Here is a 25,804-nt window from a genome sequence, read left to right as displayed (position 1 = left end):
CATGCAATATGTTTTCTCAGAATAACGTTGCAAATAAAATAAAAATATTTTTGTTACCATATGCTACATTTTAACTATTGTTTCAAAGATTTTGGAAGTTACATAGCATTAAAAAACCTGTATTGAACTAGTTTAAACACAGCATTTACTAGAGTACATTAACAAAGTGTTCCCACATATTTCTGGGAAAGCAGCTTCCATTTGAACGTGTCCTGGCTTTGACTGTGAGAAGGCGAAGTGTGAAAGGAGCTAGAGAAAATTCTATTTCACAGTATAGAGACTGCTGAGAAGGGCTCCACTTTCTTTAAATTTGAGGATAGTCTGTGAACATTCTGATTGCCCTAAATTCTTAGGCTCTATAGAATAAGTCCCAAAATATGAATGAAAGATAGGCCAGTAAGATGGCTCAATGGACAAAGGCATCATAATACATTTGGACGCGTGACTAATCCCCTTTGTAGTCTACAGATTGTTACTCTTTTACTGCATCTCAGTCTTCTCTGGAGCTTTAATGGAAGTGAACTTGGAGAGGTCCTGGCTCTGAAAACTCCAGCGTTGAGTCTGGGCAAGACTGAGCCCCTCTGTGCCTCACTCACCCAGGAGTGATAGGATGGACTGATTAGTCAGTGTTTTCTGCTGGTCAGAGCTGAATACTGTCATATTCTGTTGTCATGATCTAAGTAAAGGGCGTCTATTAGTATTTGCCTCACATAAATAAAATGAGGTCACTTTGTATTTTGTTTTTAGTCAAGACAGTATCCATATTAATGATAAAATAACTTGTGGTCTGCTATCTAATCATCTTAGCGGTTTTAGCCATGCCACTAGACCCTAGCATATTTTTGTGTTATGAGATGGTAAATTACTTAAGAAGTGAAAACATTAATTAGATACATATTTGTACATAACTCTTCTCCATTTGTCACTTGGAATTTGGATGATATTCAAATATTTCTTAAAACTATAATCTGTAGATAAAAAGGTTTTAAATTTATGGGGTTATTTCAGCAGCTATTTGGAAGCATAAAAATGATCACATATGAAATATACTTTATTTTTAAGGGAGCCCTTGTGAGTGCCTTGGCTGATGACACCTTACACTTGTGGAATTTACGTCAGAAAAGGCCTGCTGTGCTACATTCACTCAAATTTTGCAGAGAAAGGTAAGAACTCTGTTTTCAAACAGATAGAACACTTGCTCTTGTGTTTTGATGTGCTTTTTGAACAATATTCTTTTGGGGTTGGAGTGTGTTGAGAAGTAATTTCAGTGTCAGAGTATACACAGCAGAGTTCTTCTTTCCCACAGAGAACTATGTAAAGTCTCTCCCTTTGATTCCTAGGGCAATTGTAGTATATGTAGAAAAGTGAGGACAAGTCTCTGTCCAGCTTCTTATTTCTTTCTTCAAAAGGACATTGTACAGTCTTTCCATAACTTGTTTCACCCGACATCTTATCTTATATCAGCACCTTTAGAGCTCTCTGGGCCATTCTCCTCATTATATACTTCTATGGTGTCAGAGTGTCATAGTATGCTCAGTAAATCTTCATCACAGACATTTATAGTTGCTCCTTTTGCTTTTTTTATGTTGTACTGTATAATTATATGTACACACGCACACACACACACACAGACACACACAGACGCACACAGACACACACACACACACACACACACACACACATATATATATATATATATATATATGAACATACATAAGTTTATCTAAAGATAAATTTCTGGAAGCAGAATAGTTGGCCTAAAATATCTCTCATGATAAGACTTGTCAGCTTTAGGTATTGCCTGAAGAGCTCTTCTTAACAGTTTTGTTAAACATTCTACTCCATGTGTTTTTACAGAACTCCTAAGTTTTCATTATATGATTCTCCCTTGATTCATATGGTGTTTACATTTGACATGGAATATGAATTAATATATAACCTTTACAGTTTGTAAGACTGTTTCTAGATGAGTGTGAGTGTGTAGTAGTAGTAGTAGTAGTAGTAGTAGTAGTAGTAGTTGGCATTGAAGATAAAATCACTTCTTTTGCCCGAGGTCTATGCCTATGTTCCAGTGTTAATGAGTGTTAAGTTCAGCTGTCAGTCTTTGTCGCTGGTCTTCTCCTCCACCCCCATAGCCTTCCCACTAGACCACAGCAAGCTGCAGGAGTCTGAAGATACCGCCTCTCACAGTGCACCAATCCGAGGGCATGTCTACACTCAGTGCGAGTGCGTGGAAATGCAGAGTAGACCTAGCAAGGAGTCAGTAACTGTTGCTGCTGGTTATACCACGATAGGGAAGATAAACCACACACACTGTGTCAGTTCAGCCATGCGTGCTTCTAGAAAGGCAGAGCTGAAAGAGAAGTTTCTAGCAAAGTCCATTGGGCAAACAAAGAAGGAGAAAAGTAAACTTGTTTTCTACCTCTTGACTTCTGCAGTCCTTTGATCCGTTTGCTGGTGGTTTCTCAGGGGCGCTGTGTCAGTGCCGTACACTGTATGTCAGGTGGACATTTGGTCCTGGAGCTTACCCTCTCACCCTCTCATCAGCGCCATGCTCTAGCAGGGTGGTTGTCCAAGAAGCATCATTTGGCCGTGTGTAGAGAGAACTTTCAATGTCACAGGTAGAAGCACTGCTCTCTTCTAGTGGATAAATGCCAGAAATCCGGCTACCCCTGCTATAGAGCACGGGATGGAACATACAACAGAGAACCATGTGGTCCAAAACCAAGATGCCCTGAATTGTAGCGACTCGAAATGATGGAGTGATGTGGACATTCTTACAACGTACGTCTACACTTGTTAGAGCATGCTGGGAGCAGGCGTTCTAGCAGAAGAGTGTCTCTGATGCCTCCATTGTCAGTGACACGTCCATTTTCAGCTGAGCAGAGGACTCTGGCAGTGCGCTGCCCAGGCCCACAAGTGTGTTCAGTATAAGATTCCTGCTAAACACTCAGGATGAAATAACTGAGCATTGAGGGACCCAGTATTAGGAGCTGATGGTAATCAAATATGCAGGTTGTTTGCCGGGCAGTGTTCCTAAGGATGGGTTAGTTTTTACATGGAGTCCTTGTGGCTCTTGCCCTGTCCATTCTCAGAAGCCAGCCCTCAGCTCTGGGCTCTGTTCGTGATGCTGTGGAAAGGAGGTCAGACCTAGTGGGAAGAAGTAGGTCATTGAGTGTGGGGTCTTTACTGTAGTACCCCTTTCTCCTTCCTGCTGCCTGCTCTGCTTCCTGTTTCACATGAAATGAAGACTTTTCTCAGTCACATGCTCCTTTAGCTTCTGCCCAAGCATGTGGTGCCAACCTACTGTGAATAGAGCCTATGAAACATGGAACCCAGATGAATCCTTTCTCCCTGAACTAGTTTTTATCAGGCACTTTGGTCACAGCAATGAAAGAAATTGTATGTCCTGGTGGGGAGTGGCAGTCAGTCTAAGATGCACTGGCAGACAAAGGTCCCTTCGTGAGGAGTGCACAGAAGTCGCTTTCCTGGGTCAATGAAGCCTGGCGTTTGTTGTCTCCCACGCCCCCTTGACTGGGCCCCACTATGTAAGACCATCCTGACCATTGGTGCAGTTGTATGCCCTGCTATAAAACTGACAAATAAATGAATCGACGATTTTCCAATTCTAGACCTGTAAGATGCTTATCCACATAGCACGCAGAAGCTTGTTAAAGCCTGTTCAAAGTTCAGGTGCCCTGAGCTGTGTATGGAGGCTGTAGTAGACAAGAAGTTCAGGCAGGCAGGACTAAATGCATCTGGAACGCCTCCCTCGGAAGATGTCCTGTGCTGGTTGTGAACAGTCAGTGTGATAGACGGAGCTTAGCAGTGGGCCCTGGTCTCCCCCCTACCCCTCTCTGATAGTTGAGGCAGAAGTCTTTCCTTAATTCTATAAACTTGAGAAAATTACTTTTTTCCTTTGTGTGATGTTTTCCTAGTTTACAGAAAAATTTCTCATAAGCCTCATAGTCTAGTTTGGTTTTGTTTTTAACTTATTCACTTTATGTTCCACTCACTTCTTCCTCCCCATCATCCTCCCCATAACCCTTCTCCTTTCTCCCCTCCCCTTCTCCTCTGGGCCGATGGGGCCCCCCCGGGTATCATCTTCCCCCCTGCACCAGTCTTTGTGAGGCTAGGCTCTTCCTCTCCCACGGAGGCCAGACAAGGCAGTTCAGCTACCAGAACACATCCCCCAGACAGGCAACAGCATTTGGGGTAGGCCCTGCTCCAGTTGTTCAGGAGCCACATGAAGACCAAGCTGCACATGTGCTGGGAGGCCTAGGTCCAGCCCATGTGTATCCTTTGGTTGGTGGCTCAGACTCTGGGAGTCCCAAGGGTCCAGGTTAGTTGACTCTGTTGGTCTTCCTGTGGAGTTTCTGACCCCTTCAGGGCCCACAATCCTTCCTCCTATTCTTCCATAAGAGTCCCCAAGCTCGATCCATTGTTTGGCTGTGTGTGTCTGTATCTGTCTAAGTCAGCTGCTGAGTGGAGCCTCCCAGAGGACAGCATGTTCCTGTCTGCAAGCAACAGAGTAGCATTCACAGTGGCAGGGATTGGTGCTTGGGTCTCAAGTTGGGCCAGTTATTGGTTGGCCGTTCCCTCCATCTGCTTCCCGATTGCCTGCATTACCAGACAGCATGAATTTGGGGTTGAAAGTTATGTGGGCAGATCAATGTCACTGTCCTACGGGGTTCCTGCCTGGCTACAGGAGGTGGCCTCTTCAGGTTCCATATCCCTAGTGAGTCGTAGCTAAGGTCACCCCCATTAATTCTTGGGTGCCTCCCTTGTCCCTGGGTCTTTACTTTTTTTTTTTTTTAAGTGTTAAACAGCCTTTTTTCCAGTTTTCCTGTTTAATCTGAGATAATTATAGAACATGTATCTTAGTCCTGAGTGCTGGGCAGAATTTGACATCATAAACAAGGACTTGGGTCCTACTTTGCGGAAACTGGTGAAAGCCAAGAGGACAGTCAAACTTCCCAGGTTCCCAATTAAATGTTATTTTCCATACTGAATGAATAAATACATACTATAGTTTCCACGGGATGATGTTTGATTTTGAGCAAGGAAAAGCATAGGGTTGTCCTCCTGGCTGAGCAGCCCACTGATTGTCCAGTCAGCTAAAGCCCTGAGCCCCATCTCCCTCCGGGTCTCAGGGTGGTTCTGAAGCTGTAGCCTGAGGATGGATGTCATCTCCCTGTCTTCCGTGGGCTCCCCACAAGCCATACTGGATTAGGGCTGATAAGTGACTTCGTCTTGGTCATTTCGTCTTCCAAATATAGTCACGTTCTTCTCTGCAGTGGCCAGGAGAGGCCGGGACTTCAGAGAATGGTGCAGGTCGGTTTAGCCTCACAGGCAGTGGTTTACACCAACCAGGGTGCAGGGTAGAAGTGAGCCTAAAAAGAAAAGGTCCTTACTTTCAGACTTCAGCAGTGAGGCACTCTTTGTTTTTCTGTCATTAGTATGTAGGCTGTGTGCCATCACCAGGTTCCAGCCTTTTAGAGATGAATCTGCCATGTCAGTTTGGCCACAGGATCTCATGTGCCAGCAGTGTGAGCTCTACCATTGAAAGTGTTTGGAAACAGTGATGTGTCTTAGGGAGCACTTTGATGTCTTCACTGCTCTGACCTCTCTTACAAACTGAATGCTGTCTCCCAAAACTGTTGAAGTCCCAACTCCCAAAGGTGACCTTATTTAGAAGTAGGATCTTTCCAAAAAAACTGAGTTAATGTGAGTGTTATCTTTGTAGGAGAAAAAGACAACACACACACGCGCGCGCACACACACACACACACACACACACACACACACACACACACACACACCAGGGAAGGAAGGAATATCATGTCAAATAATGCATTTTTAATTCATAAAGTAAAGGGTAGCTTGCAATAGGAGAAATTAAGCCACAGAGCAAGTAACAGCCTGCTCCAGAGCCCTCAGAACTCTTTTGGTGTCTTTTATTGGATATTTTCTTTATTTACATTTCAAATGTTATCCCCTTGCCCTGTTTTCCCTTTATAAACCCCCTATCCCTTCCCCCCTCCCCCTGCTTCTTTGAGGGTGATGACTTCCCACCCACCCATTCCCTCTCACCTCCCTGCCCTGGGGCATCCAGCCTTCACAAGACCAAGGGCCTCTTCTCCAATTGATGCCCAACAAGGCCATCCTCTGTTACATATGCAGCTAGAGCCATGGGTCTGTCCATGTGTACTCTTTGGTTGGTGGTTTAGTTCCTGGGAGCTCTGGGGGGGTCTGGTTGGTTGATATTGTTGTTCTTCCTATGAGGTTGCAAACACCTTCAGCTCCTTCAGTCCTCTCTCTAACTCCTTCATTGGGGACTTGATGTCTGTCCTTTAGCTTCCAGAATTGTAAGAACAGAAATTTCTGTCTGTGATAATTTACTGTGCAGTCCTGGAAGCTGGCATTGCTTCTGCTGTTCTCGCTTAGTACTGGGAATCTTAGCACGCACCACTGAGTTTATTCATGTGCAGGAGAAAGTCTTGGCTTTGATCGAAACTGAGAATTTGATAAGTGAAATTCTTTGTGACACTTGCAGAGTGTGTTCCATTTGGTGTACACTTTGACATTTTTCCTTTGAAGGACATTTAATTAGGAAGAATTCTTGGATTAATAAGCAGATATAACTACCCCCTCCTACTTGTAACTTATCACTATGAATTCAAATGAGCATTATTTTCAACAATGCTAAATTTTTTCATGAGTTTTCAAATAGAAATATAAACAGTTAAAACTAGGAAATGGGGTAAAGATTTAGACTCCCTATTCTGGGCTGAAGTTGTCTAATATTTACATTGAACATATAGTACTTATTGTTTATGAAACTTCCACATAAATGTTACTTATTCTCAGGAAATAAAGAAAATATTCCTCACTGAAATGTTGTAAGGAAGACTTCCTCCCCTCAAATGCCCTAATAGCTGCAAGACAATAGATACTGAAATGTATTTCTAAAGATGCATTTTTCTAATACTCTGATTTACAATTTATCTATGGCTGTTTCATTTAATTGTAGATGCATCCTTTTAATCTAAAAGTAATCATTATGTATTCTAAAGTACATTATGTGATATACTCAGAATTTAGTTTAACTAGCATTGGAGAATAATTGATAGTTAATAAAAGTCATATAAGAAAATAACTATTTGGCGATTGGAAAACATCGTTCCTATAGCAACCAACCAGTGAAACGTCTGCACTCCCAGTGTGCAGCAGGGCCTGGCTGCTCTCCTAGCCCCACTTCTTAATAAATAAATTAATGAAGTGACAAAAGGTCCTTTACCACATTATACCATTAGTTTATATGACATTAACCAAACTGTGGTGTTTTGATTATTTATGAAGCTTATGATTTTCTCTTCAGGCATGTATGCATCACAAAACTAGGAGCTGGAAACATGTGGTTGGCCAAAATCTAAACTAAAAATTATCCATACAAGTCTTAGGAAGACTTTGAATTAATTTATTGTACAATTAAATATGATTAAGTGTAATTCAGTATAGAATAAAAGATCAAGAAGTACAGCCTTTGTCAAAACACTTGAGTTTTTTGTTTTGTTTTTTTTAAAAAACGTGGGGTCTCATGTAGTACAGGCAGGTCTAGAACTCCCTGATCCTCTTGCCTCCCCATCACCAGTAATGGATTACAGGTGGTGTACTGCCACATCCCACACATAATACCTTTCTTTGACAAAAAGCTTAGTGAAAAGGGTACACACCTTAGACACAGATGATTTGATTGGATGGAATTCAGGGCTACGAAACAGGAATTTGAGAATGATATTCAGCACTGTTCAGAAGATGGATGAGTGCAGACACAAGTCATATTAGAAATAGGTATGTTTAGACAAATTTTTCAGTGTTAAAAAGTTACCATGTAATGAACTTGAAACTATTTTTTAAAAAAAAAGTTGATAAGAAAGTTTTGGGTAACTTCTGAGATTATGTACCTGTAAAAGCCAAAACTTTGGACAAAAGGAAATAGATATTTAGAGAGATTGATCAGATTACATAGGGGCCTTACAATAAATTAACATTAAAAAGATGAGATTAAAGAAGAGGCCATATTACAAAATGTGAATATGAGAGTATATTCACATCCTTTATTCAGTAGAATCAGTCATATAAAAACACCCAAAGAAGTGAATAAATGAGCCACACTTAGCCAGTGGTCAGCAGAATCAGAAATAGCAGAGCTCATCATGTTGGAGCAGTGGGTGGAACACAGGGTAGAATGCTGAGGAATCTCACTTCTGCATACCGGCCTCCGGCCAGAGGAGTGAACCACAGCAATACTGCTTCAGGTTTGAGAAGGTTAAAAAAGTGCAGTGAAATAACTAAGTAATCATCTACACAGTTAAATTAGACACTAATGTAAATTTAAAAACCTGTCGCCCAGAAAGTACCAACTAAAGCCACAGCCGCCTTTCAGAAAGTAGGAGGAGGCTGAGTGTTTCTTGACCTGCTGGTAAGAAAGCAGTGTTCCAAGCTCTCTAAAAGGCTGTAGTACTTACCACATGCCCAGGGACAGCCCTACTCCTGGTTATGTAGCCAGGGAGGCAGGGACCTAAGCATCTGCCTGACCCCACAGAGCTGTCCTCTGTTTAAACACACTCATCTAGGTGAGGTGTGACTACAGTCCTACTTTAGTTCTCCTTAAACTAGGAAGATTATACCCAGTGGGCTCGATGTAATCAGGGGAATATTGTGAATACACTTAGAGTCTTCCTGACAGATAAACCTCGGGGTTTAAGATGGTTTAGTAAAAGGGACCTTCGTCAGTGTTGGCCACGGAGATCAAGTGAATCTCACTGTCAGGGTCCAAGGGAGAGCTAGAACTTGTAGACTGTCTTTCAAGTGCAGACCCTGGATTTTTCTAGCAACGCAAATGAGCTTGGAGAAGATTGTTTCAGTGTTTTCAAAAAGATATTTAGGAAGGCAGCTGGGCTGCCTGGAAACCTGCATTTCAGGTGCTTCTGTTGCTAAGCAGAGAACCTCCAGGTGCAGGATCTAAACAGATGTTAGACCCAACAGAAGCCGAAATAGTGAGTCTTGTTTTAACTCACTAAGTTTCTAGTGATTTGTTACGCAGCAATAAAAACTAATACAATTTTAGAATCCAGAAATGTTGTCACTTGCAAGGGCTGTGTTCTGAGAAATGAGTCCTTCTGTGGTTTCATTTTGCAAATACATGTTAGTACTTTTCCTGAAGAGAAGCAAATTCACTTATTCAACTGGGTACCATTCACAGAGATTAAAAAACAAAAACAAAAAAAAAAAAAAACAAACAAAAAAACCCCCAAATTCCCCCTAAGTCAAGCCTGCTGAGCCAGTGAGTTAAGAGGGCTGGGTTACAGGAGCTTGGGTTAAGGGTTATTAGAATGTGCATGATCCCAGAACAGTTTATCAGGGAAAGGCCCCGCCCTAGGAAGAGTGACTAATTTTTGAAAGGTGCAGAGATGAAATCCTCCTTTCAGTTGTCCCCCTCCCTCTTGTCTCCTCTAGCACCAGCCAACACCACTTGCAGCCAAGACAGGATCATGTGCAGAGTGGAAGGGAGAGATAGAGTGGGAGAGGGAGGGAGAGAGGGGTGGATATTAATCTCAGGTGGGAATCTAGGGCAGATCCTGTGAGTCTTTGGTTTGGTTAATCACTTCACTCTGGTTCCCAGTGGGTAGCAGCCTTACTATGCCTAGAGAACAGTACTTCTCAACATCATTGTAAAGGGCATCTAAATGAGCTGTGACGTCACTGGTAAATAGTCCTGTGCTTCATGTGTGCTTGGTGACTGGCTAACGCATGTGGCAGTGGCTCTTGTAGATGGGCCTTGGACTTTGAGGTATACGAGAGAAGGCCTCCAATTGCCTCAAATAGGCTGTTTGTAGTTCTCATACTCCTGTCTGTGGTTGTCACCAGACCCAGAGTGCAGGGAGAAATGCGGTAGTGGAAGCTAGAGAAAGTGGTTCTTCTTTACACAAGGGGCCAATCGTCTCCTTACTGATGGCCGCACGGTTAGCATGCTTTTAGGTTGAGATTCACAGGAAAAGGTTAAAGGTATGACTTGCTTCTTTATGATACAATGCAAGAAGAGAGTGCTGACTGAAGGAAGACGTATATAGGAGCCAGGACTCAGCAGACTTCACGCTCTGATGGAAGTGACAAAGGAGAGAATACTTTTGAAAATGTAGCCTAGAGAAAAATACAAGGTGACAGCTTACCAAATGACTCGGGTCTCCCCACAGTGTTTATTCTCACAGGAGGCTCCTTTAAGAAATAAAAGGTAAGCCCACTGTTATAAACCAGATCGAAGACCTATGGAAAGTGTAAGCATTTCACTCTTGTCTGAGCAAAGGTCTAGAAAAACAGTTATATTCAGAGGATGGTGTGGCTGGTGTGAAACGGTGTAGCTACAGTGGCATCTGCTCACCTAATTACTGAGAAGTCCACATCACTATAAGCACTGCTAGTGTGGGCTGGAAGAGATAGGATGAGGTGACAGGAGCCTGTGATTGCGTGCCTCAGACAAGTGCTGCCTTCTCTTCACTCGCTCTAGATCTAGAACTGTCTGACTACGTTTATGATCCACTGTGTGCCATGATGATCAGAGCTGGTACCCTCTGTACTGTTGTACTGAGTGCTCACACTGGTGCACACTGTAGTGCTGTATTGAGTGCTCACACTGGTGCACACTGTGGTGTTGTAGTGAGTGCTCATGCTGGTGCACACTGTAGTGTTGTACTGAGTGCTCACACTGGTGCACACTGTAGTGCTGTATTGAGTGCTCACACTGGTGCACACTGTGGTGTTGTAGTGAGTGCTCACACTGGTGCACACTGTAGTGCTGTAGTGAGTGCTCACACTGGTGCACACTGTGGTGTTGTAGTGAGTGCTCACACTGGTGCACACTGTAGTGCTGTAGTGAGTGCTCACACTGGTGCACACTGTGGTGTTGTAGTGAGTGCTCACGCTGGTGCACACTGTGGTGCTGTAGTGAGTGCTCACACTGGTGCAAACTGTGGTGCTGTTACTTATGCTCCCTTTTGTGCTCACTGGTTCTGCAATTCTCTTCACTTTGCCTTATTCTAATTATTGTGCTCAGTTAGACTTCGGCCTCTTAGTGTCAGAAATAAGCTGCTTTCCCTACTAACTTCCCACTTACAGTTAACATTAATTTACATGAATGAAGATGAACAGTTCAAGGCAGTGAGTCTGTGATCAAGGGGAACGATATGCAGATTTCCTCTGATAGAATTGCCAGGGCAATGGTAATAAAAACAGAAGGTAGGAGAAACATGACTGGTCAGGGTGTAAGTGAAGAAAACTTATAGCTTAAGAAAAAGCTTCCATTGAAAGAACTACTAACAGTTAGTTGGTCACATATAAAAATAAGACATAACACCCAGGCAAGGGTAGATGAGTGACTCACGGGGCCCCACCCCTCGTGGCTGAACTCCTTTCTATCAGGACGAACGGTCGTTAAGGTTAGTGTGATAGACTCGAGCTGGTGTTCACACAGATAACCCAGATTCATCTGTAAACTCAATAGCATTGCACTCGGAAACTTTTCAAAAGGTCATTCATGATTCTTAAACTTACATGGTGAAAAGGAGGTTGAACAATACCGAAAATAGTATAATTTGAAGAGAAATACAAAGTTGTGGTGCTTGTTTTACTGGGTAGCCCTGCGCCTCCCTGGCCGAGCTCTAGAAATTAAATTTAGTGATTTACAAGATTTGACAAATGGATGAAAACCCAGAATGTCAGTCCAGAAGTCCATTTGTGAAGAGACCTGACATGTCAACTAACAGGGTAGCCTGGGCTACATGTATGAGACACTGACTCAGAAACAAAAAATAAAGAGAGATGGCACAGCAGGTAAAAGGGACTTGGGACAGAAGACTGGCAGTGTGGGTTTCATTCCTGGAACCCATGGTTCAGGAAAAAGTTGTTCTAGAAATTGTTGCCCAGAGCTGTACGTGTATATACGGTATACACTGGTATACACATATCCACATGTATATGCACTCATACATATACACATCCACCCACATCATCACACACACACACACACACACACGCACGCACGCGTGTGCACACATACAAAATTTTATAAATTGGAAAACGGGGGGGGAAAAAACCATGGGGGAAGGAGAAATAAACAAAAACGAACTTTAATATAACACATTTGTATAAGTTCACACGTAGGTATATGCGTGTGTGTGTGTGTGTCTGTATGTGTATGTGTGTCTGTACATGTGTATGTCTGTATATATATGTGTATGTGTGTATGTGTCTGTGTCTGTACGTGTGTATGTCTGTGTCTTTGTGTGTGTGTGTATGTGTTCATATGTGCATGTGTTTGTGTCTGTGTGTGTGTCTGTGTGTCTGTGTGTGTCTGTGTGTATGTGTGTGTCTGTGTGTATATGTGTGTGTCTGTGTATAGGAGGAGGAAAGTAAATATAAAAGAAAGAATATGAATTTGATTCTGATTCAAAGTTAGTATTTCAGCCTTGTGGTACATGGCATGGTATATATTCCTCGGACTTTTTTCTGGCTTTCTAAACTTAATTTTATAAGTGTAAGAATATATTTTCCTGTCCAAAGTGTTGAGTTCAGTTCAGGGCAACTTCCTTGTTCTGTTAATTAAACTTTGGGACATGGAAATTGGCTGAGAGAAATGATTGAATAGAGAGTATTACTCTATTCATAGACTTCTAGCCTACACAAATAAATAATAAGATGCTAAGGGGCCTGCCTGCCACCATGCCACCCAACATGGGCAGGACACCGAGAGAGAGTCCTGCCTGCAGCTACAGCATGGACCACCACATGGCACAGCCTTGCTGTAGACACCCAGAGGCCCAACTGCTGCCATAGCACATGGTACAGTGTATGAGGGACACTCCAAGGCCTGTCCTCTCTGCCATGTTATAGCTCCAGCAGGAGGAAGACACCAGAGGCCCACCAGCCACGTGACCTCCCACAGCAGGAGCCACTATGACGTTCGTGTATATAGTATGCAGATGGGAGAGCAAGAGAGGCTGAACAGTCTGAGACGTGGAGCTGGAGGCTCAAGGCTGGAGAGATGTGCCCTGCTGTGCCTGGCCTGCCTTGCCACCCGAGGCCCTGGTAGGGTCCCAGCCCCTGCTGTCACTGAGGCCCACATCTGGGTCCATGGCTGTGCAGGGCTTTGATTTGTATCACCCTAACCTCTATCTCATCTGTGAACTTCTGGAGCATGTGAGAGGGCTGGTCCTTCAGATCCAAAGCTGCCAGAGCTCCATGACACAGGGCGACAGCAGGAGTTGTCCTGCTGAAGATCAGTGGTGATACTGTGTCAGACCAGAGGCCTTCACTGCAGTGAACATTTGCAGTTAAAGACGAGTGGACAGAAGGGTGACATAGTGTAGCTTCCACAGTGACAGTTATTTTATGTTTTGTTTTATTTTTTAATTATTATTTGGGGGGAGGTCGCAAAGGCTGAGTGACAAGGCAATGAGTAGGGTATGTGATATGAAACTCGCCGAGACTCAATAACATTTTTAAAGGGAATTCATTTTCCTGTTTGACTTTTATGCCATCTTCATTTTCAGCTAAAGTTATTTTGGTTTGATGGTAGTAGCTCGGTTGTGTACTGCTGGATGAGAAGCCATCCTCAGGCGTAAGTAGCAACAGTGCCCAGTGTCCTCTTTGCTCATGTTTCTCTGGGCCAGCAGCACAGTGTGGTGAGGCAGGAGGGCTTCCCCTTGTCCCCAGCTTTCAGGTGATCTAGCCAGCCACTCTCAAATGTCCTGTTGGCATCACTTGAGGGCCTGAGCCAAGCTTGTCTTCGGTAGATTTCATCATGTGTGTGCTACCTGGTTCTGAAAACATTGAAAATCAAATTAGCTGGAACTTGTAAACGCCTCTCAAACCTCTGCCTTTGGCACAGCTGACAATAATATAGTAGCTGGGGGATGGATCATTAGAGATCATGCGTTTTCCACCCATCGTTTGACATTCATTTGTCCCCAGGTCCTTCATTATCACAGTGTTATACTTCTATTATGGGTACTTACTTCATTTCATTAAGTGCTCAAATAAACCCCAAACAAAAAACCAACACCAACAAAAAAAACAACACTCATTCATACACATACACAAAGGTTCATGTCGCTCAGAAAGTAACCAATGTCTTTTTCTCTGTTACTGGCATAAAAAAAGCTTTACCTCATCTTCATCTTAACCTTTGATCTCGATAAAGAAGGGTAGCATTCTCAATTTATAAATTGGGAAATTGGGCTACTTTACATCACTGACTGGAAGGACATTGTCAAGTCCATCTTCTCTTATTTGCTTGCTGGAGGAATTTTAGTTTTCTGACTCTTCATACAACCACATGCTCAGAACCAGGAAAAAAAGAAATGACAGATAAATTGTTGGATTGGTTGTGATTAACATCATGTGTTTCCTTTTTCCTCTGCTCACTTAAATAATCAGAGAAATTTTAGAAAGCTGTAATTTAGGGGGTTGAGTGTTGGCTGAGCTATTAAGAGCTCTCGCTACATCTCTAAAAGACCAGGGTTCAGTTCCTAGTACCCACATGGTTCAGCTTACAACTGCCATGTTGTACAACCACCATGTAGGTGCTGTGAGTCAAAGATTTGTCTGGAGGAGCAGCCAGTGCTCTTACTCGGGTGCTGAGACACATCTCCAGCTGGAGAATGTAATTCATTTTTAATAATACACAGCTGATAATGTTTCCTGTCAGGCCCTGTTGTTAGTGCCTAATGTGCTTGGCCTTACTAACCCTCAGATGGTTGTGTGAGATCGTGCTTTGCAACCTAGAAATGGAGACTGAAAAACCGAATAGTTTACCTAATGTTGTAGCTAATAAATGACACATCAGGAAATTGAATATAGGCAGTCTTACTCTACTGATCATGTCTATATGTTAACTAGAACTAGATCTTTTCTCATAATTCCTTATACACAGACCTGATAAAACAAAAATGCTAGGCAATTTTGAGTTATAAGTGACATGCATCTAAAATGTAGACAGTGTATGCCGTTTAAGTTTTGATACATATATACACAGTCTAATAAAGCATTATCATGATTAAGATACAACATTTACCCATCAATCCAAATTTCCTCTTCCTTAGATTTTCTTAAGGTTTTCAAAAAGGTGGTGTGGATTTCAACTGCCTTGGAAATAGTGATGTATAGGTTGATCATTTCTAATCTAAATGTCTGAAGTAGGCTATTTTAGGTCTAAAATGTGAAATTTTGCGTACCCACATGACACAAGAAACGGAAAGTTCCACACTTGAGTTCAAAAGACAGGCTTCAGTCAAAATGTAGGTACACAAAACTTTTACAAAATTACCTTCAGGCTATATGAACCAGGAACATATGTGATTTAAATCAATGTTGTATTCAGGTTTAAGTCCCGTTCCCAAAATATCCCATTATTAATATGCTACTATTTAAAATATGAGAAAGTCTGGAATCTGGAACGCATTTAGTCCCAACAATGTCAAAAGGGATGATCGGGCTGTGTTGTTTCCTGGTTTAATACCTGTAGCTCCCTACAGTCTATTCTTGTACATTCTTTAGAAAGAGTACATTTTGTCATATAAAACATTAAGTAATACAAATGTCTAAACCTTAAGGTCTACTTGAACATTAACTCTAGAAAGGAATAAGAACATAAGCTATATTTCACTGTTTAAATGTGCATTTTTCATCTTGTAAAATTTATGTAACAAAATTGTGCGTTTACGGAAATAGAAAATATGATGTGTGCTCACTCTTGCCAGAGGCCTGGGATGACATCCGTGCATATAACTCAGAAGTAGTTATTCTCGTTGCATACTATTTGTTTATGTTCCTTACTGTTACTAATTATTATTTGTCTTACACTAGGGTTGAACATTAGATCTGTTCACAGGTGATAATGTAGCCAGATTTGAAACACGTTCTTATTCAAAACCCCTTTCCATTTGAACATGCTGTACTGTAAGGCCATACATTTCTGTTATTGTGAATATACTTGACAATATATTTGAATTAACATGCACAACTATCAATTACAGTGAATAGATGAATGATTATAATTTTATTATCCATCTTCACCTTTCTAATTATGTATAATAAGTAATCATCTAATACAGTCAGGAAGACTCTATCAGCCATTCTCGTTATTTCCATTCTGTCCATGTTTTCTCTCGCAGGGTTACATTTTGCCATCTGCCTTTCCAGAGTAAGTGGCTCTATGTGGGCACGGAACGAGGTAATATACATATTGTCAATGTGGAGTCCTTCACACTCTCAGGCTACGTCATTATGTGGAATAAAGCCATCGAACTGTAAGTTTGAGCAAATATTCCAAATCTGAATGTGAATGTGTCAAATCTATCTTTATGTAAAAGCCAGTTAGTGAATCTATGTGGGATTGGGAGGTCAGGCATTCCTGATGTTATATACAGATCTTTTGGTCATTTATAAGTATTATCCTATTTTCATGACAGTTGACGAAGCTGAGCCTTTTCATATTCACATACATTTATAAATGTATACTGTATATTTCACCTGTGTGCAAACTATCACAGTTGGTAGTTGCAATGTAGTAGTTATTGCTGTGGGGTTGAAAACACTCACATTTATTACTTATCTCCTAATTCAATTATTTCTCTTTAATCTTCTAATTATTTTTAAAGTAGTTGTCACAGACCACAAATGTATTGTTCCCAGTGTTTATAAAATACTAATGTAAGCTCTTCTTTCATAATAGAAGAAATATAAATGTTTGTAAAAATTATTTTATCACCAAGATTAACAAAAACCAGATTGCACAGTGGTGGCCAGAATCTGCAGTAGTGATTTTTACTTACTGAACGTTTTTGTATCATTTCTTTTGTAAGCTTTTATTTAGAATGTGAATAATAAATGTTTGAGGCTGTTGGCAACAGTCCTTGAAAAATGCATTCCACAGTTTTAATTTTTTCACACAGACAAAGAAATGTGACCTACCTCAGATGTGGTGGGCTGAAAGCTAGTTTTCCTTTCTGGGGCAAGGATGTCTCTACCCTTTCTTGGAAGCTGGGGGCTGTGTGGGGGGCAGAGGTTCAGTCCGGTCTTAGAGTTGATCATGACATCTGGTGGATGGAGGTGGTATAGTCTTCACAGGTCTGAAGTGGCACCCTTTCCCAGCCCTTCAGCATTCAGCTATGGTTTTTTTCCCAAATGTTTGGGCACCATTCCAGTAATATTTTTTACCTATACTTTCTTTTATTCTCTAGTACAGGAATAGATAGCATTAATTTGCATGTTTTCAAAATAAAATAAAAGGAACGGTTTTTCTTCTTCCAGTTTGAGCTGTAGAGGTGGGCGGGCTACCCCAGCTGATACCTTGCATTAACACCACATTGCTTTAAAATATTGACGTCACATCTAAAGGGGATCTTCTATGTTAAAATAAGTGTTTCAACTAAATTGAAAATATAATAAAGAGAAATTATAAGGCAATTATAAAGCTTGCTGTCTTATATCCATATGATTTTCACTATGTTTTCTCTGACAACTGACTGGACTATTTTCTTCATAAATGAATCTCTTTTTTTATTGTAATGAATATTGAAACTTTACTTGAGTAAAGAAATCTCATTTTTTTTTCAGGTCATCTAAATCTCACCCAGGACCTGTTGTCCATATAAGTGATAATCCCATGGACGAGGGGAAGGTAGAATTTTTTCTAAGTAAACACTTGCTAATTAAATCCATGATGTTTTGACTTTTAAATGTGCAAACTCTCCTAAGACAGCCCTTGTGCCGAGAGGTTGAGATTGAACTGAAGTTTGTGAATTGAATAAGGCAGTCATGTTGTTACTCACTATGGCGAGCCAGTTGAAGAACTAGAATGATTTCCAATTAAACAGGACTAACAGTACTAAAATATTAGTAAGGTCTAATCGGTGCAGGGTACTCATTCTTATTTAGGATGTTTCCCTGATTTCCTGATAGTGCAGGCGGGTCCTTTCTGGTGGCGTAGTCATTCTTAGCAACTTAGTCCACAGCTTTTGCAGCGCTTGTCATCTGTCACATTGTCTTATAGACATTGTCCGTTGTAGAATTATTAAATCCAGGCCGAGGTTCCTGCCCTGCCTTTGACCGTTCACTCCCGGATGGAAGACACACACAGCCTTTATATTTACACCAATCTGTTCTAGACTCTACTTTCCTGTCGGTGTCCCTGAGTATTACTTCCGGTGACCCCGAGTATTACTTCCGGTGACCCGGAGTCATTCCTTCCTCTGTACTCTGTTTCATCTGGCGGCTCTCAACTCCACCTGGCCAGCCCACAGAGCTGCCTTTTCTTTACTCCCAAGCCATGGTAGCTTCTCCTTCCTTCTGCCTTCTTCCCCTTGTCGGTCTCCTCCAAGGAACCCTAAGCTCCAGATCCCTATCCGCCACCTCTGCCTCTTCTGCCCAGCTATTGGCTATCTGCATCTTTATTTACCAATCGAGATAACTTGGGGGCAGGTCACGGGCTACGTGCAGACTCCAGGTCTCCGGGACCCACACTTAGCATCTCAGCTTCCGTAACATTTTCTTTATAAATAATCCAATTAATAATATAGGAATCGTTTTGTTATATTTTAAAGCCTTGCTTAATTTTTTTGTACTCATGCAGTCTGTATTTAGCCATTGTTAATTTGAGTTAGTTAATACATTTAAAAATAATAAAATTTTCTTTTTTATGAATTTCAATTTTCTTAAACTAATCATCTCTCAGGTAATTCCATTTAATGATATTTCCCTATTCGTGTAATTTTAGGATGTTAGCCTGAGCACCAGAAAGTTTGTTAGACATCTATAATCCAAAACTTTCTTTTATGAAGGATTTGACTCAAGTATTTTCTTCTCTCAGCTAATACAGAAGGGCAAATGGATAAGTTATTTCCCACGGTTCTCTTAGCTTGCCCCTAGGAAGTAAAAGCGTACCTGGACTGTTGGGAGTGAGTTGGCTAACAGTCATGAACTTTTATGATTGGAAAGAAACTTTACATAAAGCAAATGTACAGTAACCTGATTATCACTTTATTTTCCTTTTGCCAAGACACTTATTTAAAAGTTAAATGTCTGAGTGGAAAGCCTGAGAATTTACAAAGCCTCTCCGACCTGGAGTCACTCACTAAGTCATTTCAACACTTGTTTGTAATGTCTCTTCTCCTGAGAACATTATACTGGATAGCAGTTCAGCACAGTTTTTTTATTAGAAATTTTACACAATATATTTATAATGATGTTTCCCTTCTCTAGCTCTTCCCAGTTCCCTCCCATGATCTATCATGCATGATATCTCTCTCTCTCTCTCTCTCTCTCTCTCTCTCACACACACACACACACACACACACACACAGAATGAAAATCAAAACAAAAAAAATCAGTTGGACCAAAAAAATACCAAAGTAAGACCTCCCCGCTCCAGTGCCTGTGAGTTTATGAGTACAATAGCCATTTTATGTCTAGAAAACTGTCTCATACTCTTTTTCCCTTTGTCTGGCTTTCACATTCTTTGGCTTTCCCTTTTCCATGATTTTTCCAAGCTGTGTGTGTGTGTGTCTGTGTGCGCATGGCATGGCTAAACACTAAGTCACTCTAAGTGCTTTGACCAGTTAGGAGTCTTGCAGTAACTGCTACCCATTGCAAAATGAAGTGTTCTGGTAGGAGGACATCCTGCAGAGATTTTTCAGGGACTTTATGGTTAACTTAGGCTCTTACGTTCCTTCTCTTGATTTTGTAAAGAAGGTATAAAGTTTATTACACCTTAACCTTTTAGGCACATATTCTTAACTTCATTAGGATGCTGTGCTGGGTTAAAAAAGGCTAAAACTTTACTGTGACTTTCTTAGATTATTAGAATGGGAATAGACAAAGCTAATTCCTTAAGGTTCCAAGTCTGGAAAGTGGCCCTTTTGTACCTAGGGCTCTTTGTCTACATCCTGAGCTGCTAACATATGTGTGTTTGTAAAGTTTTCTTATTTCTGAATTTCTTCTCTATGGGATATTGCCATATCGTATATCCAAAATGCCTGGAGGATTGGGAAAGGGAGAGGAACTGGTGCACAGTCCTTCCAGGAGCACACATTTCACCCCTGACAGCTACAGCTTGGCTCATGCTCTCCTTTTTATTTAGTGAAGGACCGCAGCCCATGGAAGGCGCTGCTTACATGTAGGATTGGTCTTCCTACTTCAGCTAGCATAGTCAGGATAACCCCTCACAGCCATGCCCAGAGGCATGTCCCTTTGGTGATTCTAAATCCTGTCACAGTAATAATGTTAACCATCACTCTGGAGCAGGGTTGTGGGGCAGCAGATGAGCAGTTTGTCACGTTCCATGACATATGTTATGGTCTAATAGTGAACAAGGTAGTGTTAGTCCTTACCCAGCGAACCAGTATTATAGTCTGCAAGAGAACACGAATAAAGAAAATGCTGTTATAAAGTAATCCTTCAGCCTGGAAGAGGGTGGATTGTCACTGGAGCACACCAGACGGACATTGACTTAACATTTGGTACTTTGAGCAAGTCTTCAGAAGAAGCAGTTGCTAAGACCACGCCTGAAGGATATGTGGGATGAATCAGAGGATTCCATTTAAATGGCATCCCTCAGACATGAACATGAATGCAGAAACAAACTCCAAAATCAACAAATGGAGTGAGCTGGGCAGGAGAGGTATGAGGGGAGATTTTGGAGTAGAAAGTAGCAGTCAGACAGTAATAAATTTTATAGTTGTATAATTGAGTTTGGATTTAATCATGAAAAGAGTGTCTCAGCTGACAAATTTTAAGTAAAGGCATACATTTCTCTATCAGGTTTGGATTTCAGTTGGTCTTACAACTATAATGTGAAATGGGTCAGAACAGAAGTCTTTGTACACTTTTCCAGGAGGTTGGTACTAGATAATAGGGATAATAAGTTAGAAAGATGAAAAACATCATCTTAAAGTTACTGGATGGTTTTTCTTGTTGACTAGCATTCATGATGACTGCCTCGTCTCTGACTGAGAACTGGTTAACTCTGGTGATGAGGACACACAGTAGAGAGAGCCAGCAGGCTCCAGAGGGAGTACATGGTCTTGAACATACTTTCAGGTTTAATGTTGGGAAGAGGTATGGTTATTAGAATGGTGAGATTGAATTTCATGAAGTAATATGGGGTGTTTATTTGAAATTAATCAGTATGTACTTGGAATGAAGTTCCTGGTGATCTATATGTAATGGAATGTATGTAATAGCTCAATCACATGCACATGTGAATTTTTAAAATTTTAAGACATGCATTAGGATGTAGACTCATGACTTCAAAAGTGTGCTTTCTCTCTTCATTATCTGTTGTACTTTGCGTCACTAACTACCAAACGCATGTAAATCTGTCCTGCTGCGTTCTCATTTGTCGTGTGTGTGATTAGTAACTCCCTGTACAGGTGTTTAATGATACTAAAGTTTCATGCTGAAGGATATGAACAATGATAAGCTTTATTGTCCACAAATAAGTATTTTGCTGAGTCGGTAAATAATTCCTCAGTAACTGGCCTTTCCTTTCTCTAGCTTCTGATTGGCTTTGAATCTGGAACAGTAGTCTTATGGGACCTTAAGTCAAAGAAGGCTGACTACAGATACACTTACGACGAGGTAGGTACCAGCTGCGATTATGCTCATTAAAATATCGCCATTGTTGTAGCTCTTCTCTAAGAATTGAATTTTCAGTTTCAGCTTAGATTGGATTTTAGGTTAGTTACAGAAGGTTTTCTAATTCCACTGAAACCGAGACTTTCTTCCCTCCACAATACACTCACATCACCTTCGGGTGTCTCTGAAGAGTCAGAACACACAGTGTGTTGCTGCTCTCTTTCACCAGTGAACTCTCTGAGTCATGGAGTTCTCTCTGGGAAGTGACGTCATCACCTCACACGTGGCAAAGCTGCAGAGATCCTCACACGCTCCTTCTACAACCCAGTCTGGCAGCTTCAGGGAAGCCTGATCTCTCTAATATTGCCCCTTGACTAGATTCAGGTCACGCTACACACCAGTCACATCCCAAGACGATGGCTGTGTTTCCTCTTACTTGTTAAAAATACGTTACATAGCTTTGCTTTGGCTTCTCATCACTGATCACATTTCCTAGGCATAATTCACTTACAGTAAATATAAAGATACAGCTTTTTAAGTTTTAGAGTGATTTAAGTATATTTTAGTTTATATTAGTATTCTACTTAAAGTTTTGATAGACACTCTTTGAATCAGAAATGTTGTATTAAATGTTGCCCTTTGTGGTTTCTGCTCACCAGCATGTAAATGTTTTTATTCAACCTGTATTACAATACTTTGTAATTTTAGCTTACATTTATAAGCACACAAAGAATCCCAATAAGCAATTGAATTAATTGACACTGTTGAGTGTGTATGTGTAGCAGACCTTCGTGAGTTTCAGCTGAATGCCTTCTTGCTGTGCTGTGCAATTCCAGCAGTTCAGCAGGGCACCTTTAAAAGCCCCTTAGCCATTAGGACTGAAAAGTGCATCAGCATGACTTGATAATAAGAAATTCAAAGCAAACCACAGGAATTGATTTTCTAAAAAGAGGATTTTATAGAGAAAATTCATAATCTAGAGCAAAAAAATCAACCAACAAACAAACAAACAACCAGTGAACACATAAAATACTTTCTGGATAGTGGGTTAGAAGTAAAATATTTTAATCAAAATTATAAAATCTGCTCGTGGTTCTAAAGAGATGGCACAGTAGGTAAGGGTCTCCATAAGGGACTAAAATGTCTTGGAACAATGGATGCTTTCCAGAAGATGCAGGTTTGATTACCAGCATCCACATTGTACCTGACAACTGTCTGTAACTCCCATTTATAGAGGATCCAGTGTCTTCTGGCCTCTATCTGTGTGTACTAGGAACACACGTGGTTCACACACACACTCAGGCAAAAGACTAGTGCACACAAGACAAAATAAGTCAAAGAAAAAGAGGGTGATCTCCCAGATTCCAGCTCACCTCCGTAATTATTCTGAGGTATTGGAAAGATGCTCTGATGTTCATCCTGTCATTGATCTTAATCCTAAATATGTGTTGTGAATTTTAGGATAGGTTTTTCAGATCATTAAAACAATTTCTAGTCTCTCAAGTGACTAACTTCTTCAATCAGGCATTGTTTGTAGTAATTTGGTAGTTTGTGTATTGGTAGGGCATATTCTGGTAAACTCTGAGAAAATGTGTTTTCTGAACTTGTCAATAAATAGTGCATATATTATTATCATAGCTTCCTAATGCAAATTAAGAAATACAATGAGAAGGAGGGATTAAACAATTTCAATGGGAAATGTCTTATTTGTATTATAAAAGAACTAAGTCATTTTGAGAATGTAGGTAATATATTGTCTAGCTCGGAAGCCCGAATCATTACCAATCTACTCGTTAGTAGTTTGATAATAGTTTTTTACCCTTCTGTAGGCTATTCACTCTGTGGCTTGGCATCATGAAGGAAAACAGTTTATTTGCAGTCATTCTGATGGTACATTGACCATATGGAATGTGAGGTCCCCTACTAAACCTGTACAGACCATCACTCCTCACGGTAAGAGTTTCTCTGTTTTTAAAGACCACCCAAATTGTAATGGACTGCAGATGCTTTTTGGGTTCTGTTTTAATGGGTGAAGGATAATGTGATAGTTTCATGGAATGAATATTATAGCATCTTCTGAGTATCATTTCTTATTTGTCCAAAAGGCAGATCGTGCTGTGAATTGTAACATAAACTTTTACCATCTTAAAATAACATGGGGGTCTCACTAGCGGTAATTCACTGAAGCATGGTGCCTGAGTGCCCGGGGTCATCTGGACTGGGTTGACTCACTAGGAAGACCCACGGGACTCAACAGGTGCAGAGCCGTCTTCCTGCAGTGCTTGTCCATGGAAAGAATGTGAGGCAGACCTCGAGAGGGGAAGGCACATGGGTGAAGCCGAGCAAAGTTTTCAAAGTTTTCATGAACCACGCACCTTTACTGCTCTAACAATGAGCTGTTACTGTTTGCATGAGCACTGCCTAACAAAGAAGCTCCCTGAGCTGAGGAGTCCGAAGTCCGCCATCTTTGTAGTGACTGTAGGGGCCATTCATGTAGACAGTCTGTGTTAGGACTCTAGGACTCTGGGATGGAAAACAGGTTCAGCATGAATTATATTGCTTGTTCAACAATGTAGACCCGGGGAGGGGAGGCATGTATCCGTGAGGACACAGTGAGAGCTACCATGGAAGTTAAATTCTCACACACCAGCCAGAAGCTACTTTGCAAGCTAATCTTTCTATAGATAGCAGACTCAGACTACAATGTCTCTTTTCTACACAAGTGGTATTTTCAAACACTATAAGAAATTATCATAAGCAGACTGAAAATGGCTTCTATTTGTTTTGTAATCCACATCTCTATTTATTCATGTGCATTTTCTACTTCACACCTAAGAGAACCTTCATATCAAGTTTAGAGAAATCAGAGTGAGGATCTGTTCCATAATTATATACCGGGGGATTGGACCCTGAGAGGAAGCCTGGTAAGGTTGAGCTAAGGGTTGAAGCCCTGGGGACCCTGAAGGGCCAGTAGGAGCTTCACCTGCTCCTGGCACCAGGCCGCTGTCACATACCCCAGAGCCCCCCATAGAGAGAATTGTGGTGGTCAGTGATGCAGGGGCAATGCCTCCAAACCCCTCCTCATGTAGATGAGTCACTCAGGCCAAGCCAATACGAAGCACCTGCTGTCAGGCCCAACCCACCCCAGAACTGTGTAAGATATTATGCAGAAAGAGTAAAGGTGTGTGAGAAGTACTTCTTCTGAGAGCATCTGTCACAAGAGCTGTAACACTGCTGGGAAGAGAATGCTCTCCCAAAGCTTTCACTACCAGAAACTCCCCTGTACGTCACTCACCAGACAGCTCAGCTGGTGCAGTTGTCTCATATTGGTGTCTGTCTGCTGGGATTTTTCCTGATATAATGTAGCCCAGCTTCTCCTCAGAGTCTTTGTGTATCTGGGGATAACCTTGGCCTCCCTGCCTCCTCCCATGTCAACAGCTGGATTCCCAGGTGTTGTGAAGCTCTAATTAGCATGAGGCTCTGAGTTTGATGCCTGGCACCTGAAAATGCAGAAGGAAAGAGGGAGGGAGAGTACAAGAGTGCTGTTACATTTTTACTCTTTGAAGAGAAGTTCAAGGCACGATACCCAGGCATCTTTAGGGTTCTGTTGTTTGCTGTGTTAGTTACAAGTACATATCCTAATCCCAACAGCAAAATGAATTAGATTTGGATGTAATAGCAGCCCTCCAGTGCTTTAAGCTGGGCAGTTCTTGGCCCTATTCTTAACTTTAATACCTGGTAATTTATGAGAAGTACGGGTTACTTATTTGCAGACAGTGTTTCTTCACGATTAGATACAGGTTGCACTGTTCGCCATTCCAGTCCCCAGGCATCCCATATGCTTTATTTTGCCTTCTCTGGTGGGCTTTATTCTGCATTTCCCCATACTGGTAGTACTCACGCACGACCATTTGGCTAAGAACCTATGTGCTAGCTGTGTCTCTACTATGACGCTAGTCTTTCCCACTTTAAAATTAAGAGCCCAGTCCATTGTAGTTTATGCTGTACTTACGAACATTTGACAGGCTTGGGTAACGCATGCCGTTCTTTCCGAGGCTTTTAGTCTCTAGGCTTTGCTTCTGTTGATGTTTCTTGGATGGGTTGGAGCCAT

General features: G+C 41.4%; 1 protein-coding gene, 1 long non-coding RNA gene and 1 other non-coding gene across 19 annotated transcripts in view; 2 read left to right on the top strand and 1 right to left on the bottom strand.

Annotated features, from left to right (window-relative positions):
• Positions 1-25,804, top strand: part of Stxbp5 (syntaxin binding protein 5) — a 152,791-nt gene that overhangs the window by 46,412 nt on the left and 80,575 nt on the right. For all 16 annotated transcript variants that reach the window (XR_005492948.2, XR_005492935.2, NM_178346.2 and 13 more), the window contains 5 exons: positions 1,063-1,163; positions 16,233-16,367; positions 17,677-17,740; positions 21,613-21,696; positions 23,523-23,646. Coding sequence is in view for 14 of the 16 variants with exons in the window: in NM_178346.2 (NP_848036.1) it covers positions 1,063-1,163; positions 16,233-16,367; positions 17,677-17,740; positions 21,613-21,696; positions 23,523-23,646 (508 nt within the window). In the remaining 2 variants the exon portion in view is untranslated. The remainder of the gene's footprint in view (positions 1-1,062; positions 1,164-16,232; positions 16,368-17,676; positions 17,741-21,612; positions 21,697-23,522; positions 23,647-25,804) is intronic.
• On the top strand, positions 12,614-12,744 carry LOC120100355 (small nucleolar RNA SNORA36 family). Its single transcript, XR_005500123.1, has one exon. It is a non-coding gene; the product is annotated as a small nucleolar RNA SNORA36 family (small nucleolar RNA).
• On the bottom strand, positions 13,446-18,369 carry LOC120098776 (uncharacterized). Of its 2 annotated transcripts, XR_005497181.2 has the most exons (3): positions 17,892-18,369; positions 17,032-17,156; positions 13,446-13,880 (listed from the first exon to the last, which is right to left on the bottom strand). It is a non-coding gene; the product is annotated as an uncharacterized LOC120098776 (long non-coding RNA). The 2 variants fall into 2 exon arrangements; XR_010062745.1 differs by having other exon boundaries at positions 17,032-18,369.

Source organism: Rattus norvegicus, chromosome 1, assembly GCF_036323735.1.
Source record: "Rattus norvegicus strain BN/NHsdMcwi chromosome 1, GRCr8, whole genome shotgun sequence".
NCBI lineage: Eukaryota > Metazoa > Chordata > Mammalia > Rodentia > Muridae > Rattus > Rattus norvegicus.
This window is presented reverse-complemented; position numbering and strand designations above follow the sequence as displayed.